At 37.6% G+C, this 20,365-nt stretch overlaps 1 protein-coding gene across 2 annotated transcripts in view; it reads left to right on the forward strand.

The window, feature by feature from the left end:
• Positions 1–20,365, forward strand: part of COG3 (component of oligomeric golgi complex 3) — a 56,283-nt gene that overhangs the window by 21,796 nt on the left and 14,122 nt on the right. For both annotated transcript variants that reach the window (XM_075918998.1, XM_075918999.1), the window contains 10 exons: positions 1,029–1,109; positions 1,957–2,000; positions 2,567–2,693; positions 3,151–3,242; positions 6,573–6,712; positions 8,006–8,166; positions 13,346–13,451; positions 14,913–15,037; positions 16,947–17,036; positions 19,888–20,008. In XM_075918998.1, the coding sequence (XP_075775113.1) occupies positions 1,029–1,109; positions 1,957–2,000; positions 2,567–2,693; positions 3,151–3,242; positions 6,573–6,712; positions 8,006–8,166; positions 13,346–13,451; positions 14,913–15,037; positions 16,947–17,036; positions 19,888–20,008 (1,087 nt within the window). The remainder of the gene's footprint in view (positions 1–1,028; positions 1,110–1,956; positions 2,001–2,566; positions 2,694–3,150; positions 3,243–6,572; positions 6,713–8,005; positions 8,167–13,345; positions 13,452–14,912; positions 15,038–16,946; positions 17,037–19,887; positions 20,009–20,365) is intronic.

The raw sequence follows: 20,365 nt of genomic DNA on the forward strand, positions 1-20,365 counted from the left end.
AGAGAGGAGGTATCTGAGCCTTTAGCTATCATCTTTGAAAAATCATGGAAGTAGGGAGAGATTCTAGAAGACCAGAAAGGGGAAAATATAGTGCCCTTCTATAAAAAGGGAAATAAGAACAATCCTGGAAACTACAGACCAGTCAGGTTAACTTCTGTACCAGGTAAGATAATGGAGCAAGTAATTAAGGAATTGATCTGCAAACATCTAGAAGATAATAAGGTGATAGGTAACAGCCATTATGGATTTGTAAATAACAAATCATGTCAAACCAATCCGATAGCTTTCTTTGATAGGATAACAAGTCTTCCGGACAAGGGAGAAGTGGTGGACGTGGTATATTTAGACTTTAGTAAGGCATTTGATACGGTCTCACATGACCTTATCAATAAACTATGGAAATACAACTTAGAAGGGGGTACTAAAAGGTGGGTGCATAACTGGCTGGATAACCATTCTCAGAGTAGTTATTAATGGTTCACAGTTATGCCAGAAGGTTATAAACAGGTGGGATTCCACAGAGGTCTGTTTTAGGACTGGTTCTGTTCAATATCTTCATCAACAATTTAGATGGCATAGAGAGTATGCTTATTAAATTTGCAGATGATACCATGCTGGGAGGCGGTTACAACTGCTTTGGAGGATAGATAGGGTCATAATTCAAAATGATCTGGACAAACTGGAGAAATGATCTGAGGTAAACAGAATGAAGTTTAGTAAGGACAAATGCAAAGTACTCCACTTAGGAAGGAACAATTCATTTCACACATACAGAATGGGAAGTGACTGTCTAGGAAAGAGTATTGCAGAAAGGGACCTAAGGGTCATAGTGGACCATAAGCTAAATATGAATTACAGTGTGACACCGTTGCAAAAAAAGCAAACATGATTCTAGGATGCATGAATAGGTGTGTTGTGAGCAAGACACAAGAAGTCATTCTTTTACTCTACTCTGTGCTCAAATGTCTCTACCAGTTAATATTATGAGCTAAATATGGGAGCATCTTATTTGTTCTTTCTCTTTTCAGGATCCTTCATCTGTGCCAAATTCTGATAATGCCTTCACACTATTTTATGTCAAATTCAGAGCTGCTGCTCCCAAAGTTAGAGTAAGTAGCTTTGATAATTAACAGGTGATTGTGAAATACTTAAAATTAGTTTTAAATTAATTATTAAAGCTAAAATGTGAACTGCAGTTTTTCTGTTTAAAGGATAATGTTCAGCTCTACCTTCCTAAGTTAGTTAGAAAATGATGCATTTCTTATTTACTAGATCATGATTAAATTTTTATCCATTATTTATATCAAGCTGCATTTGGATGGTAATTATAATTAAATTAAAAATACACATAAACTGCATTTTACAAAAGTTTTGTTATTAGTTAAATAAAATCACCTTTAAATGCACTGATACACAAGAAAAAGATAAATATCAAATCATGCTTTGCATTTAAAAATTGAATTATTAAACAAAGGAAATATCTGTAGTTGGTGAATTAATCTGACTTTCTGGACAGCATATCTTTCAAGATTTTAGAATTAATAGAGCTTAACCTCTCACCTCATTTTTGGTAGATTGGGAGAGGGAAACAAACATTTTTTTAAAATTCCTTGTATTTTCCTCAACTTTGAATGAATGAATGAAATATTGAAATAAACAAGTTGAATAAACCAAAATGATTAAAATACTTTCTGCATCTGCACAAGAATCTACTGCTGTGGCTTAAAGCAGGTTTAGCAATTTAAAAAATCCCATTTATTCCTGTGCTTAGCTGGTGTTTGTCCACCAGTTTAGTGGTTCAGCTTTCTTTACAACTTGAACAACAAACTTATTGCTGTAATATATTTTTATTTAATAGATTTGAATAGGCTATCGCAATTTTGAGCCTTAATATAGGATGTCATAATTTCAAATGCTATTTTAAATAATGCGGTTTTATTTTCTTTTTCAATATAGACTCTTATTGAGCAAATAGAGCAAAGATCTGAGAAGATGCCAGAGTGAGTATAATGTAATAAATTTAATTTCAAGTGTTTGAGATTCTGGAAGCATGGACTACTTTACCTCTTTTTCAAAACAAAAGAATCTAAAGTCATTAGTTGTGGTTTATTTCCATCCCCCAAAAGCAGTATTTATTTAACTCAATATTTTAAGCTATTATGGAATAGGAATATTGAGAGGTTATCAAGTCCAGTTCTCTTCATTCATGTCAGGACCAAGCACCTCCTAGCCCATCCCTGACAGGTGTTTGTCTAAGTTGATCTTAAAAATCTCCAATGACAGAGGCTCCACATCCTTCCTGGACAATTTTTCCAGTGCTTCACCACTCTGACAGGCAGTTTTTCCCTTAAACTTCCCTTGCTGCAATTTAAGCCCATGGCTTCTTGTCCTGTCCTAGGTGAAGGAGAATAATTTTTCTTCCTCCTCCTTGTAGCAACTTTTTAGATACTTAAAAGCTGTTATCGTGACTTTGTAGCAGAAAAGTTAGACTACTGGCAATGGTGACCTGAAAATACAAATCCTTGTACACAGTTGTTTTGGTTCTTTTGTGTGTGTTTTTGGCTAGGTACCAGCAACTTCTGAATGAAATCCATCAATGTTATCTTGCTCAGCGGGAACACTTGCTAGGCCCTAGTATTACTAGTACTGTAACGGAATTAACCAATCAGAACAACAGAGATCATTGTGCTCTGGTAAGTATCTTAATGGTAGAAGTTTTTGCATGTTTTCAGATCTTCTTAACAAAACTCAAATTCCTTTCTAGATCCAGTCACTCTTAGGTAAAATGGCAGATTTCCAGAAATTGAATAAGTGTAAAACTTTGTCCATTTTCTAGTAAAGTTTGTGTTTTTTTTCTTGTAAAATATGTGTTGCTCCTCACAAAGTGCCACTGGCAAAAAGTGATGCTCTTCTACACTTGGTCTAGTGCATACAGAAATAAAAAGTTTCCAAAAGAGCTTATTTGGCAAAATGTGTGCTAGAGTTCTAGTATCTTCTTTCCAGCATAATGGAATTTCAAAAAGCTGAGAGATCAAATTTCACTAAACTCCAATTCAATCTTGCCTGTAGCAGCAGTCACAAACATCCCTTTAATGTAAATTCAAGAAAGATACAATTTGTTAATTCTGTATCTGTATTTATTAAATGCAGGTACGAAGTGGCTGTTCCTTTATGGTCCATGTATGCCAGGATGAACACCAGCTTTACAATGAGTTTTTTACAAAACCAACACCAAAATTGGAGTAGGTGGTACATCTTTTTATTGCATACTATGTTTAATGTACTGTTGTACAGTAAGTATCATCAGAGGTCAGAGTAGGCAGTGTTGCGATGGCTTAAGTAGACTAATACTTCCTCCTAATGACTCTTGTTTCATGCTTGGAATCAGAGTTTTCATTGAAAATTAACTCTCTAGCTCTTATGTCTCTGAGGGTAATCTTAGAAACTTGAACCTAATGTAAATTGATGCAGATAGTTTGAAAGAGTTATGTTCTGGAAGCTGCTGTTCTGCTTTTTTCAGGTTTTTACACTGTACCTGTCGCTCAGGGTCTGTGCACCTTCTCATACAAAGTTTCTGGTTCCTCTCATTGAGGCACTAACACTGATATGTACCAATACCTATTTAAATGTCAACATTTACTAATTCATGGATAGTAAAAGCACATATGAAAGAGGGACATAGATATTCTGAAAATCTGCACGAGTGACAGCATGTAGGTGTTAAGAGTTGTCGGGGATGGAGCTTGAGGGAAATACTTCCACTTATATTTTCCAGTCTGCCACTTGAAGCCAAAACTAGAGGGGAGATGTAGAAAGCACTATTGAGGGGATAGTCAAGCTGCTTCTGAATTTCATTTAGGGTACTATACCCAAGGAGCCCTTTGGGGTTTAATTGGGGATTTATGCTCCAGGAATTAGGAGCCCAGATAAGGGATATAAGCAACTAGTCGACTATCCAATAAGTAAAAGCTTATTGGATAGTTGACTAGTCCCTTGACTAGTCCCTCCTTCCCCCTCCCCCACCTTGCTGCCTCTGATGGAGGCAGCAAGGGAGGGGAGTAGAAGCTGGTGCTGGGGGAGCCATCTTAAAAGCTGGTTCCCTCCAGCACCATCTCTGGGGAGGCAGGGAGTGACGGGGGGAGTGATTCCTGGCTCGCTCCTAGTTCCAGACACGCTTTTGCTTTTTAAATGTAATAAGAGCCTATAGGCTCTTACTACATTAAAAGGCTAAAGCGCAGCAGGGGAGACCCAATGTGAGCTGGGACAGCGGATTCCTGGCTCCCGCCAGATCTCCTCCTCCCCCCTGCTCACCAGCCTTTTACATGTATTAAGAACCAACAGGCTCTAAATACATTTAAAAGGCAGAGCTGCAGCAGGGTTAGCTCCCGGCCCAGGAGCTAACCCTGCTGCAGCTCCCTGCTTATTGACTAATTGACTAGTCAATGGAAAATCCATCAATTAGTTGATTTGTTGATTAAACTAAATTTAACATCCCTAGCTCAGGGATGTCCAAGGCCCATCAAGGAGGAGCCAAGTTCCGCACAGAACACAAAAATATTGTATTTTGAACATCTGCTGTATAATGAGTAGTTTTCACATCTTGAGTGGGCAGACCCAGGAAGAGTAGCACTATACCTGTTGCATTTGCCTTCAGTTCAACCCAAGGCATCATTGGGAATATGCATATATTGAATATTCAAATTAGGGACACTGCAATTAAGATGCTTACTCTTTTCTTTTATATCTTAACAGTTATTTGAGGATCACTTTGCATTAAGTTAGATACTTAGATCTGGTCCTACAGATTGGATTAAAAACTGAATTAGTTAAATCAGCACAAACTATAGTAGGGGTGTACATAATTCAAGATTTTTTTGTGCTGTATTTAGATAAGCCCTTAAGTTACATTTCAGAACTCAGACCAGCACTATACTTGCCCTGATGTTCCTTACACATTGTATAATTCTTAGGTAAATACTTGAATTAGTGGATGCCCAATAATCTATATTCAGGGATCTAATAAAAGTGGCTCTTTTTTCCAGAGTGCTAAATCTCTGTAAGTCACTGATTTGGATACCTGAATATGGGCTTGTGAATTTTACTTTAGGCACCCAGGCTTGATGTTTTTTGCTTGAGTACTTGTTGTTGGGGTTTTGTTTTGTTTTTTGTGGTGATATTTAGGGATGTTAAAATTAGATTAATCAACTCATCAAATAGTCGATGGAATTTCCATCGATTATTTGATTAGTTGGTAAGGGTGCTTCCACTTTGAAATGTAGCAAGAGCCGGTCTGGCTGTTGCTACGTTTCAAAGGCAGAAGTGACAGCTGTGTTCTGCCGTTGAAATGTATAAGAGCCCCAACAGAGAGTCCCCTGCTGACTCTGTGCTCCACATGTCATTTCAGTCTTTGAAATGCACAAGAGCCCCTATTGGGGCTCTTGTACGTTTCAAAGCGGAAGCAAGGCATGGAGGCCGGGGTCAGCGGGGACTCAGTCCCCCGCTGGCTCCAGGCTCCATGTAGCATTTCTGCTTTGAAGTGTTCAAGATCCCCAGCAGGGACTCTTGTACATTTCAAAGGTGGAATGCCATCACTGTGCCCCGCCCCGTCCCACGGAGCTGGAGCTGGGGGAACTGGCTTTTAAGCTGGCTCCCCCCAGCACTCCCTCTCTTACCCCCTTCTTGCTGCCTCTTTCTGATAGAGGCAGCAAGTGGGGGAACAGCAACTAGTCGACTAGTGTGTCGACTAGTTGATAAGCTTTTGCTTATCAGAGAGTTGATTAGATGCTTATACCCCTAGTGGTGTTTTAGTTTGGCTGCTAAAATTCCCCCCTTTTTCTCGGTTTTCATTTTTAGTTTGTCTTGGAAAGCAGTCGTGGTTGCTATTTTATATTTTGAGATTTTCTTCAGTTATTCAGTTTCTTTAGCAGTCTTCTGAAAAGAATTCAAGATTCCTGTTAATTCCTCCTAAAAAATCGTGGTTTATGTAGTTCAGGAGGGCTTTCATATTGGAATAAACTTGCAAATAAATGAAAGAAAATACTTCAACCTCTTGTTAATTTCTTTAATTCATGTTCCATTAGTTAGCAGACATCATTTAAATGTTCAGATTTTCATAAACATGTTACTGTGACTTCACTGTGGAATCTAGGAGAAGCATATCTGAGAGAGTGAGACATCTCTTGTTATCATAGCAATCTATTATAGCAAAGGGAGCACTGAAAAATGACAATATAAACTTATTTTAGAATAAATTTTAGTATTTCTGAGTTTGCTGCAACAAAACATTCATTAAGCAGGGCTGAATTAGAATTGTGCGCTCAAAAGCTATACACAGATTCTAAGGAGACTGTTGTAAATTGGGTCTGAGATTCACTATTTTTAATGTAGAATTTTTTATAATTCTGTTATGAATGGTAACTTCATTTGGATTAAAATCAGGATACATTCTACTGACAACTGTTTATTGGTGCTGACGCACAGGAACTAGTCCTTTCCGCAACATGATCTTAGTGTAGTATTTTAGTATCCTGGAAACGTTTTTTATAATTTCATAAATTTTATCTCCCTTCTAGTGAACTTTTGGAGAAATTGTGTGGCTCATTATACGACGTCTTCAGACCATTGATTATCCATGTTATTCACTTAGAAACTTTGTCTGAACTCTGTGGGATTCTCAAAAATGAGATGCTTGAAGACCATGTACAGAACAATGGTAATACATAGGCGGAATCTGAGTGAATGTGGTGTTAATCCGTGTTAAAAACTACTAGACTTCACACGGGATAGAATGTAGATGTTTCATATGTGTCTGATGTGACAAATGATTATTTTAAATGAACGTTGTCCTTTTTTGTTACATTTGGTAAAAAATAGTTCAAAACATTTCTTTATTGAAATGATATACAAGGGGTATTCTAGACATTCTTGCTACATTTCGATTTTACTGGGATGCCTTGATCCTGCAAATGCTTATGTATGTGTATAACTTGACATCAATACGATTAGCTGAGAGAGTAAATGGAATTGCTCAGGTGAATTGATTTGTACACTTGTGGAGCATGGAATCAGTGCCATATAGAGCACAATTTAAGGAACAGTGTATATCATACTTCGTCAGGGATTCAGAGTTTTTGAAAGGTTTTACTGTTAGTGCAGGAACCAGGGTTGGCAATTTCCTAGGAAGGGGAAAACAACTAATTCAGGGTGCAGTGCTGATATAGTTCACTTCAGTTTAAAAATGGGAAAAATAATTGTCGTTTTCCAGCAAGTATAAATCAAATCTTTTCAAACTTTGGGTACTTCCATTAAGAATTGAGCAGTAGGTTCGGTTTAAGCACAACATCAAAGTTGTTTTTCTGCTGTAGATTGCCTGGACCTGGGTTGTTAGTCTGCAACTCTGCATACTCCTGATTGCTTGATGCTTCAAGCAACTCTACATTATTGTTGTTTTCGTATAATTGAATGTTTTTTACTTTTGTATAAGTTTTACCCTTTAAATATGGATCTGATGTTTTGACTTAAGTTACTTCTGCTTGGGTCATTAAGAAGAGACGTGTTTTATTGGGATACATAGGCCAAATACATGTAGCTCTTTGTCCTGCAGTGTGACCACCTTGTAATACTGTACTATGTATATAAAAAAACTAATGTAGGTATGTAGGCAAAAACTTCATTTGGACATCTTCAAAAGAATAAGCATACTGAAACTATTATACAGCATGATATGTTGTCATAGTCCCAGTTTTCATAAGGGCAGATTTTAGTGTGCGACAACTGATGTGACTGGCCCCACATCACAGAGCAAGTCAGCAGTAGTAACTGCAGTTAACAGCTCAAGAATTCATGGTTTGTTACAAATCACTCGGTGTGCATCTTTTTCTAATGTTGGCGCCTGTCATTCTTCGCAGCAAATAAACTATTTTGTGACAGTGTAAAATTCAAAATTCTTTTTAAACATTACTATTCTAGATATAATTTACAAATAATTGCATTATTCTTTTGTCAGCGGCACAACTAAGTGCATTCGCTGCTGGTGTTCAGCAAATGTTGGAGGATGTACAAGAACGTCTTGTCTATAGGACACATATCTACATTCAGACAGACATCATAGGTTACAAGCCTGCTCCTGGTGATCTTGCATATCCAGATAAATTGGAAATGATGGAGGTATGATATCGGCTTTCTTGATTTGTTTTCCTAGTTTACACATTGTATGCAATTATATAGTGAAGAACATGGAAAACAGGACTTTTCTGTTTTATGCATATTTAAAAGCATTGGCGACCAACAGGATGGCATCATTGATTAAACTTTGGTCCTGAAATCAGATCGTATAATACATCTTAGATCAAGTTAAGTGAATCCGGCCACATGTTAGTGTGCATTGTTGTGGTGCTTCCAACTTTCTCCTCTTTAAACAATTCTCGGGGTTTCTTTATTTCAATGTTCTTGATTTTTGTGGGGTTTTTGTCAATGGAAAGTTGTAGTTAAATTACAGAACTGAAGGAGAAACTCGTTGGATAGACATTGTTGGCTGATGTTTTTTTGTTTTCAAAGTTTCTGGTATGATACTGATTTTAAAAAAGGCTTCAAAGGTGAAATTGTGAGGTCAATATTAGTTTCCAATAACTCTTTTGAGTAGCTCCTGTCACTAGCTATTCAGAGCAGCTATTCCCAGCTCCCTGCAGGGTAAATTCTTACTATTTACTCTGGTCCTTCTAGAAAGAATAAAAACCATTATTTATAATTTAAATTAGTATAATTCATACAAAATCTCAGAGAAGTGTCTCACCATGTTGTCAAAGAATGAGTTAAAACATCTTTTGGATATGCAGAAAACTGAACTTAATGCATAATTTTAGGCATATTAAAACAGATATTTCATTAAAGGTTAAGGTTAGGGTTAGTAAAAAGAGTGCTGATGCTAATTTTCCAATTTTGCAATGAGAGCTCAGAATGGAGAAAGATTTGACTGAGTCTTGCCTTACTTAGCCATTGTGTTTGTAAGATTGTAACTTTTAGTCCATTTTATTTTCTTACTGACCTAAGGGCACAGATGGCATAGTCATATTTACTGCTATGGAAACATCCTCAGAGGCAGTTCTTTTTGTAACTACTAGGCTGTCACATACTATTATAAATTTAAGTTTTACAGATATTGCCTTGGGCAGGAGAAATCAATTTAGTATAACTATAACTATATATATAAAAGCTTCAGAGGGGTAGCCAAGTTAGTCTGTTACAGGAAAAACTTAAAAAACAACAAATAGTCTGGTAGCACTTTAAAAACTAACAAAACACGTATATGTTTTTACAACTCTGTCCTTGAAAGCTTTATGAGAAGTGTCTTTTTTTAATGCCCTATCAGTGTTCCTATAGTCTTGAATGTTTTCTCATCTTAGGGATGTAAAATTCCATTTAATTGGTTAATCAGTTAAACATAATGTTGAATAGGTTAACCAATTAAAGGGAGGTCTATGGGGGTTACTGTGATGTTGTTACAAAATGTAACTCTCATTCTGAGGTGTATTAAAATAAATGTTGTATGTAAGACATGAGAGGTGCTTGTTCTGCTCTATTTGGCACTGTTGAGGCCTCAGCTGGAATATGCTGTCCAATTTTGGGTATCACACTTGAAGAAAAATGTGGACAATTTAGAGATTTCTGAGGAGAGCAACAAGAATGATACAAGTTTTTAAAAGACTAATCTATAAGGAAAGGTTAAAAAACTGGCAGTGTTCAGTCTTGAAAAGAGAAGACTAAGGTAGCTGGTAAGTCTTCAGATATGACTGTTAAGCAAGGACTGTGATCAGTTGTTCTTCATGTCCCCTGAAAGTAGGACAAGAAGTAATAGGCTTAATCTGCATCAAAGGAGAATTAGGTTAGATATTAGGAAAATCTTTCTATCTATAAGGATAGTTAAGCACTGGAACAGGTTATGAAGGGAGGTTTTAGCATCCCTGTCATTAGAAGTTTTTAAGAACAAGTTAGGCACGGGAAGGTCGAGGTATATACTTGACCCTGTCTCAGTGCAGGGGGTAGATTTCTCAAGGTCCCTTTCTGCCCTACATCTGTGATTCTGTGGTTCTTTTCAGACCATGTGAAAGATGGATTCCCCATATCTCAGCTCTTGCAGTCTATTCAATGTAATTGTTGGCCTCTATTTTAAGATCATAGCAAAACCCAGAACAGTGAACAACAGCAATTATCTTTCAGTCTTCATATAATACATTGTTAAGTCAAAGTTGCTCCATTTGCCCAACTCATTTATGAATAGATTTTTACTCTCCATGTTGTTGTGGTGTTTTTCACATTTAAAAAGTATAAAGAATATTTGCAGCACATGAATATATTCATGTATTTTGGCCCAACAATAACAATTCTAGCAATTTTGTTTAATGAAACCACTCTCCTATCAAAATTGCTTTACATTTACTATCGTTGTTTTGACATTTCTTTGGATATTTTTTACACACTGGAGATGCTATTTTTTTAAATCCATGGTGTCCAACACATTAATCGCTAGCCACATGTGTCTGTTCGGCCAGTTGAGTGTGGCTAGTTTGCTATAGCAGTAGCTACTATGGTGGCTACTGCTTCAGAACTGGTTGGACACCACAATTTTAAATCATGGAGAAATGACTTGAAATGTGATCCTGCTGTAGCAAATAACCTCTTTACTGGATAGATCTGTTATGTGTTTGTATGTAATTATAGTTACTAAAATAAATATATATAATATAAATATAAATATACAGTAAACTTCGGATAATCTGGCACCTTTAGGACCCAGGGGGTGCCGGATTATCAGCTATGCCAGAGTACCGGAAGGGGAACTGTGAGGGGCCTGCGGTGGGGTGGGGTGGGGTGGGGGGGTCGGCGGGGAACTGCGCAGCGTGGGAGAGGGCGGCGCTGGGGGACCAACCCGGCAGCACCCCAGCTGCTCTGCCCCCGGCTTCTCCAAGTCTGCCGCTGGTCAATTTCAGCAGTGGCTGACTTGGAGAAGCCGGGGACAGAGCAGCTCCAATGTCCGGATGGCTGGAGCACTTCTGGGTTCCGGTTGGTGCCGGACTATCAGGAGCGCTGGACCACTGGATGCCGGACAGCTGGAGTTTTACTGTATTTGCCCTTTATTTCTGGCCTAACAAAGATAACACAGCTAGTAAAGTGAGCCCAATATCTGTCCCTTCTAGCTCATCAAAAGAATTTTTTATTTGAGATCCAATAGTTAACACTTGTGCAAATCAATTAAAGGCAATAAGATTACGGTGGGAGGAGGAGAGTCACTGAGCCAATGATTAGAAGCCATAGTACCACACAGGTGCAATAAAGAGTCTAAACCAGTGGTGTGCAACCTGCAGTCTTGAGAGCTGCATGCAGCCCATCAGGCTCACGAAATATTTTGTATACTGTTGCCCAGTGCAGGGTTGCCAGATTCTGCTGGTTTCCATCTGTGGCTTTTTCCTGCCAGTATTACAAAAGTGACACGCATTTAAAGCAAGGGTACATGAAGTGAAGTGCATGCTGATTGCACACAACATTGAATGTAAGAGTCGTGTGTTTCCTATGCATCCAGTCAAAGTACTGCTAAGGTACAGTCGGCACACCCCACAAATTCTAGATATGAAAGTGTAGTTAGCAAAACTGAATAAGGAAAGTGTAAAAGGAAAAGTTATATACTTGTTCCCATAACATAAGATCTAGGGGTCACCAAATGAACAAGTAGCAGGTTTAAAACAAACAAAAGGAAGTATTTCTTCATGCAGCCAGGGCCGGACTGAGGCATGGGCGAGCCGGGCAGCTGCCTGGTGCGCCAACCGATGGGTGGCGCCTGATGGCAGCTGTAAGGGGCTTTTGGCGTCCCTTATAGCTGCCATCAGGCACCGTGCACCCGGCTCCCGCAGCGCTGGCCCGCCTGCATCCCCGCGGCGCCGGCCAGCAACGCCCTTCCTCCCACGGCCGCGGGACCCTACATGGCCCAGCGCATGTGCCAGCAGCGACGGCTGGGCCGAACTGAGCCGCGCTTGCACCGTGCGTCCCGGGGGTGGGCCTGTGCACCATAGGGGGGCGGGGCCCGCTCCCCATGGGTGGGCCCGCACATGCGCCGTGCGCCCAAGGGCGGTACCGCGTGCCTGTACCCGGGGTGCCAGAATACCTCGGGCCAGCCCTGCATGCAGCACACAGTCAACCTGTGAAACTCCTTGTCAGAGGATGTTGTGAAGACCAGGACTCAGAACAAGGTTTTAAAAAGAACTAGAGAAGTTCAGGAAGGTAAGGTCCATCAATATCGGCCACTGTTGGAAGACTGACCCAGTATGGCCATTCTTATATTACCCTATTCTGGGTAACCATCTTGGTTACAACAGACTTGTGGCCCACTGAGATGAAGGAAGGCCACTCATGCAGCCCGCTCGCTAGTCTAGGTTATCCATCGCTATCCTAAGCTGACCTACAGAACCTTGATTATTGATGGTAATGTGTGAGAAGAAACAAATACAGCTTGACTCTGAGTCCAAGTTTAGTTTGCAGGTCTGGCAGACAACTTGAGTCAGATAATCTTTGAAACCTCACTGAGATGTTTCATTAGTCACTTGTTTTGAGAAGAACCATTTAGTGGGAAGCTTCTGGATTTTATCTCAGTATTAAACATTTCTCTGTTCCTGTATCAACTGTGGTGCTGGGTTGGGAAATGGTTTTCCCCTCTTGGTAGAATTTTCAAGATTTTGGAAAAAAAAATCTCCTCTCAAATCAAGACAAAAAGTCAGTCTCAATTTTTCACTAATTCAAAAAGTGCTTTTTTATTTGAATCAGTCAGAACAGTTAGATTTTGACCCTTTTTTAAAAATGTTAACTTACATTTTGATATGAAAAATAGTTTAGACATGCAAAAGAACTTTTTTGCTTAGAAAGTATTGAAATGATACATTTTGACAACCTTGGTCTCTGTTTTAAGGTTACGGCTAAACTCAGCACAGTAAAGAGTGGCAAAAAAAAATCTTGCAGTCTTCAGATAATATACTCCTATATCAAAATGACTCAATTGTCAATGACTCTCTGAATTTTCAATTTTTTTTCCACAATGGAAAATTCAGAAATCATCCCTTTCCCACAAAAAGTTTAGGTTTTGATTAATTGGTATTTTCTGACCCAAAAAGCCCACTTTTGTTGAAAATATTCCTGACCAACTCCAGTTAGGACAGCAACATTTGTTCAGTTATCTGGTTTTGCCATGAAATTCCATGTGCACATTAGTACAACTATTTTCTACATTGTAAACATAAAGTACAGATTATTCTTTAAAAAAATCTGTGTAATGTAATAGTTGCATTGCATATCTTCCCTGCAGCAAATTGCACAAAGTTTAAAAGATGAACAGAAGAAATTGCCTTCTGATGCTTCATTTTCAGATGTACGGCTAGAAGATCCAGAGTCCTGCAACCTAATTAAATCTGGTATGCTTGGGAATATATTTTGTATTATCAAACAAAGTGATAAAATAGACATGATGGATGTTAAGCTAAGCAAACAATGAGATAATTATATTTGCCTTAATAAAAAAATATTTTAAAGTATCCGGAGAACTTTGGAAAGAGAATTTTCATTTAAACTTTAAAAAATTGTCTTTACAAAAAAATCAGGAACTGAATTTTCAATGTGTTTATTGCCTGCCTCAATCCCATAATGTGGCATGTCTGTATTACATTTATTCACTGAAATACTTCTGTTGTCAAGTGGCTTGACATCTAGAATCATTTCCTATAAAGTAAATAAAGAGTTGAGTTCACAGGAGAACAGTTTTTATATAATTCTGACATGTGTTACGTTAGTGCTTCGGAAGTTGTAGTTCAAGTATGTCTTCCTATTTAAAACAAGAGTCAGTCAGTGATTGCATCCTTTTACTGTTTTTCTCCACTAATTTTATAACCCTAGTTATAAGAATCTATGCATTTTTAAAACCCCATTTTGGGATTCACATTTTTATAAATTTATAAAGGTAATTCATTCCATGAAATTTGATCCTGTTAACATCAGGAATTCTTTCTTTTCTTAAAATGTGTCTGTAATCCCTGGAGGACTTTTCCCTCCTCCATTTTACAGTTTACTCACTAACATTCTGCTTCCCAGTAATATCTTCCTAGCTTTGACAGTTGTCTTCACTATTCCTATTGTGGACATACCAGTCTGGCACACCAGAGACCCAGATTAGAACCAGCTAGAATATACAAGTCTAGACTTGAACAAATGGTAGGAACTCCACAATTTGAACTATAGGGTTGGAAGTGTCCTTGAGAGGTCATCTACTCCAGTCCTCTGCATTCATGGCAGGACCAAGTACTGCCTAGGGCAGGCCATCCCTGACAGGTGTTTGTCTAACTTGTTCTTAAAAATCTCCAGTGATGGAGATTCCACAACATGCCTAGATAATTGATTCCAGTGCTTAACCACCCTGACAGGAAGATTTTGCTAATGTCCAACCTATACCTCCCAGTCTCAGGTCACAGACCGTACATGATGGCCTGAAAAGTGAATGCAGTAGCAAAATTATTTTCAAATTTCTTTTAGAAATGGTTTTAATTTGGGAGGACTGGCTTGTGTTTTGTCTTTCTGACAAACCACTTGTCCCCTCCCTGTCAATACATTTTCAGAGTGTATTTACCAATTCAAGATGAATATCCAGTACATTTCCAAGATGAATTCAAAACCTATATAACTGCTGGTATACTGTGTACATGAATATATTGGAAGCCAGGTCTCTTCCCTCTGAGGAGGTTTAAAACAGAGTAATTTTGTAATGTGTAACATTCTTAGGAGGTCAACATTAAATAAAGTTCACTATATACTGTTTTCAGATGGGAGGGAAGAGTTATACCATTATACCTTTTTTAAATGTGTTTTCTCTACCTTTTAAATAGGTACAGCAGAATCTCTTCATCCCAGACCACAGGCTATGATTTCACCAGCAGATCTACATGGAATGTGGTATCCCACAGTCAGAAGGACTCTAGTGTGTCTCTCTAAACTGTACAGATGTATAGATGTATGCACAAACTTCATCTCTTCTTGTAACTTGATATAGTATCTTAAATTAAAGAGTATACTATAAATTCTAAATATTTTTTCTAAAATAACTGGAAAATGTTGGCCTTGATGTTTGTTTTGGTACCAGTTGCTTTTTGTTGCTGATCTCTTAATAGAAAGCATGAAGATTGCAAATTCTTCAATGACAAATGGTTTTGTACATGTAAATTTAGAACTGAAGTACCAAATTAGGTCCAAAAATTACACTTGCCATCTTACTAAGATTTTTCAAAAGGTAATGTTAAAATTATGTACTCCACAGACCCTCCCTTCAAATAAAAATCTGTAGCTCATTCACAAATTATGGGATTGATGTAGAAATTATTGGGTAAAATTCTGTGGCCTGAGAGATGCATGTCATCAGACTAGGTGATCATAATGGTCCATTCTGGCCTTAAATTTGATAGTTCCCCTAGACAGTGTTTTAAATCTTTTGCATCACATTTTTAATAATGTAGTTTTTTTCAATTGTACTTTTTAACAAATGTTTGTAAAACAAAGGGCTGTTTAAAGTATATGAAAGTATATACTACAGTATATCTGTGTAAAAGATCTAATAAAAACAGATACAATAAACCCCTTGTTCATAGAAGATTCAAGAAATAGATATTCACATAACCTACTCTTAAACAGAAAGTTCCATAATTGTAATTTAACATAACCACAAAAAGGCTGGTATATCTCTGAGAAACCCAGTGAACACATGCCTTTCTGCTATAGGTTAATTTCTCTTTGAATAATAGAAGACACGGCAAAGGGACACTTTAACACTTTTGAAGAAATCCTTATTTGAGAGGTGTAATTTGTGAAACTAATATTGGAGGTTTTAAAGGAAATATGGAGTAAAATATTAAATTTTTAAATTAATTAATGCTTTGTTGTCATCTCAGTAAAAATAGAAAAGTACTTTCTTTAATGGTCTTCGGTGTTTTTGATTGGACCCCACTGTTTGAAAAAAGGAAATGGCAACGTGGAATTATCTACGTGGCCCAAGTATAAGACAATATGTCTATGAAGAAGCAGGGATCATTGATCAGCAAACAACCTTTTAAAAATCTGATGCTTTCCATTTACTCTAGAGTATTGATAGCCCTGACTATGCTACAAATACAAAAGTGTTTTTGTTACCAGTTTTTGTGACATGCTCATTTGACTGTTTACAGAAAACACAGTGGAGCCAAAATTGCACAATTTTTTCCCACAACAGTGTGCCCTATGTGTCTGTATTTTACTTTGTATCAAAGTATTCTGAGAGAACTTTCCTATATTGTCTAAGCCAGGGTAGAATGCATGGACGTATGCATACAGAATGGCACCACCAGCACGTGGAACAATGCAGTATGAGATATTTTGCTACCCAAGAGAGCTGAGAAACGAGGACTTGTCAGACTGGTTTACCAGCAGAATCAGGTGGTGACATCTACACTGCAAAAATAGTATGCTGAATAGTTACACTATATAGGCAAGTCCTATTCCAGGCTCCTGGCTAGGGCAAAACACTGTTTAAGTGCCATGGCTACTAATAGAGTGTTAACTATGAGGTGCATGAACCATATTCAGAGCAATCATTATCACTAACTGGTTACAAAGGCAGTTCAAATTTGTAGTATAGACAAGGGGTTCCTTATTTTAGTTGCTTAACTGTGTATCTGTAACCAATCTGTTTACTTGTTAAGAAAATAATTTGTATCAGTTCCCGTACATTTTACTGAATGGAAAATGTGCTTCCTGCTAATGTGACTCCAAACCTGGACACTTATGCGCTTAACTTCATGCATCATAAGCGGTCCCATTCACTTCAGGAGTCACTGTCCTGTATGTTCGTCAAACAATATAGCATGTTTACAATAATTTTTTCCTCCCTCCAGAGGGCAGTGTTCCAGGGATTATCACAAGAGGCTTTATCTGCCTGTATTCACTCATTGCTGGTTGCTGCGGATTCAATTACCAAAAATAAGGTCAGGCAAAATTATCTTTCTAGAACGTAGTAGTGTTTATTTGGTATGATGCTTTCATATATAATGAAGACCGTTAAAGAGATGTCCAGAATTCTGTTGAAATCTCATCACAACATATTGTCTGTCCCAAGAGATCTGTGAGAATTGTTTGAGTTCCATTGAGAGACAAGATGTGGTAAAGCAGAGATAATGATGCATATGTAAATCATGCTAAATTTAAGAATCCTAGATATAAAGGTGATAGGCTAGTATAACTTGTTTGACTCAGCCAGGCGAAGTGGGATTCTGCCAGTTATCTCTGCATCTAATTTTTGTGTGGCCTACTTCTGTTTTACTGGAATTGCTTGTGTTTTACTGAGTACTAAGTTCCCTGCTAGGGAGAGTTCATAAAACTGTTCCTTGCAAATTATGGTCTGTACAATCAAAGGAGGTGCTCTTATCTATTATTCCTGATTAGGCATACCCACAGTGTCCCATTACACTGCATGCTTAATTCGAAATAAGCTATTCCGGAATAGTTATTTCAAAATAGAGCATCTACACTACAGGGAAGCCTCTGAATTAGTCCTAGGCAGGCTTCCCTAATGTGGACGAGCTATCTTGATTTGGAGCCCCAGGAGACACTGGGGTGGAATAAATTAGAATGGCCCTGGTGAGGAGCTATTTTGACATAGAAGGAGTGGAGCATCCACATGCACTCTCTTCCGAAAGCGCTTTTTCGGAAGAGTCATTATTCCTTGTGGAATGAGGTTTACCAATGGAAAAAACCCTCCATTATTTCGATTTTTCTTTGAAATAATGCAATTGCTGTGTGGACGCTAGTATTGTTTTTCCAGAATAATGGTGCAGTGTAGATGCACCCTTAAAATGGCCCTGGTGAGAAGATATTTTGAAAGAGCAGCAGTGGAGTGTCCACACTTCAGCTATTTTGAAATAGCTATTTCAGAAGAGGAGTTATTCCTTGTGGAATGAGGTTTACAGAAATCAGAACAAGCTGCCCATTATTTCAGTATCATTTGAAATAACGGAATTTCTGTGTAGATGCTTGCATTGTCATTTTGGAATAATGCTAGTTATTCCAAAATAACGGTGTAGTGTAGACATACTCTGTCAGTTTAGTTGATGTTTTATATGATAAAAATATTTGAAACCTTTTTGAAATGTCATTGAAAATGTTTTAATATAAATATTTTTCTTCTGTTTATTGAACAGAAACATTGCAGTGTTGTACCAGTTCATAAAAGTCAGAAAGATAAATTGCTACAAACAAAAATAAAATTTTGAGGCTTATGTTAATAGAACAAACAGAGAGGATTTTATAAATGGCAAAAGTATTTAGAGTGTACGTGTGTGTTTATATATATAAAAAGTCTCTTTCGTTTCAGTTACTTAAGTTGGTTGTAATTGCACAGAATTGGTATTGTTTTGAAGTATATATACTTTTTTGTTGAGTGTGATTTTTAAAGCATAATGTATTAAAATAGTCAATGGATTCTGGGAATCTAATGATATAGTAAAAGTTTCCTTAACATTTCTATAAATTATTATCTTTCATGTGCAGCATGTTCAAAATTCTGCAGTTATTTGGCATTGTGTCAATATTCTTAATTAGATCAGCCTTGCTAGAATGTATTGTAGAGATTGAGGCCTTGATCTTGCAGCGAGTTCTATTCAGGCATGCTCTTTTATGGTATGGGGGGTATGTGAGGAGGAGGTAAGCCACATCACTCCTGGGGCATGTTAACACTCCACAGAACACTGTCAGATTAAGTCGTGCATTTAGGAGAAAAAAGAAATAAATTCCCATACTGTATTGTTAGTAATGCCTTGGTTTATTCAAAATGTTCATCTGATTTATTTTTCATTGGTTTTGTTCATTGTTTCTTTTTTCTTTTAAAATGTGTTCTTTTTTAATGCCAAGGTGCAGTCATTGCAGTATAAACAAATTTTGCTGCATTGTTAATCTCATGTTGGAGAAAAATCTCTTAACAATAGCAGGGGTGTAATCTTGGGGGCCATTCCATTTAACTAAAAGATTAAAAAGTGCACAGCTGAAATACCAAAGAATGCAAAAGTTAAGGTTTCTATAGGATAGTGAACTTTGGCCTTGTACTGCCTGTATTTTTGTTCTACTGCTCTGAAATTAACTAAGCTTTACATTAACAATAAAAACAGAATAGTAATCTAACAAAGCTAATGGTGTTTAACTCTTTGCACTTTATTTTTTTTAAAATGATACCCTAGATCTGCATCACATAAAAAGTAGATCAAGTTAGCTATGTTGTTCAGGGCTGTGGAAAACTTTATACCTTGAGTGCTGTAGTTAAATCGACCTAACCCTGATGTAGCTGCAGCTAAGTCGATGGAAGAATTTTCCCTTCGGCCTAGCTACTGCCTCTTGTAGAGGTGGATTAACTATATCAACAGAGAAACTCCTTCTGCTTTTATGGGAAGTGTTTACCTGGCTGCATGGCTGTAGACACCCTCAATGTCTTTGGAATATAATAAAATATAACAAAAGAGCCTCTATCTGAGAAAGTGGGCTGCATTTGTCAGATTGTAGGAATTATGCTTGCCATGCACAGTAATACAGAAAGCATGTAGTCAGGGTCTTTTAAGGAGCTTGCAAATGGTCTGTTTCTGTTGAATGATTTATCAGAAAAAATATAGAAATGAAGCATGTCAGACACAGGACATACTTACTTATGTAATGAACCTAGAGTGGCTTGTAAGCAAAACTGAGGCGTTAGCATTATTTACAGCAAGTAACTGAAATAGTTAGAACTTATAATTATGCTATTGTATTAATATTTTTCTTCACGTTTTTGACGTTCTTTTTCTCCTGAATTAGACCCAGGTTGATGGACAGCTTTTCTTCATAAAACACCTTTTGATTCTTCGTGAACAAATTGCTCCTTTTCATACTGAATTCACCATTAAGGAAATTTCCCTGGACCTTAAGAAAACTAGAGGTACTGCACAGTGCTGGCAGACAGAGCTGGGTGGGCTTGCCCTCCCCTGATGTGCTAGCAAAGGTGGTGGGTTTATTTATGTTCACCTGCAATGATCTGCATGCTTGCTACATTGTCATGCTGTGTTCTAATCCTTTCTAATACAGGTTTTACCTACTAATAGCAGCAGTTCAGAATGCTTCTAACAAAGTCTACTATACTTTTGATTTATATTAAGTGTATATCCGTGTGTTGTATCTGTGCTTTTGCCGCTGCCAATTCATACATGCTGGGTTTTAAAAAAATAAGTATTGCTAGGTGTTAAGCTTTATGTTTGTATTGTGCTGAATTATCTGTCATCCTTAGCTGTATTCTACA

This window comes from Pelodiscus sinensis, chromosome 1 (genome assembly GCF_049634645.1).
Source record: "Pelodiscus sinensis isolate JC-2024 chromosome 1, ASM4963464v1, whole genome shotgun sequence".
NCBI classification, from domain to species: domain Eukaryota; kingdom Metazoa; phylum Chordata; order Testudines; family Trionychidae; genus Pelodiscus; species Pelodiscus sinensis.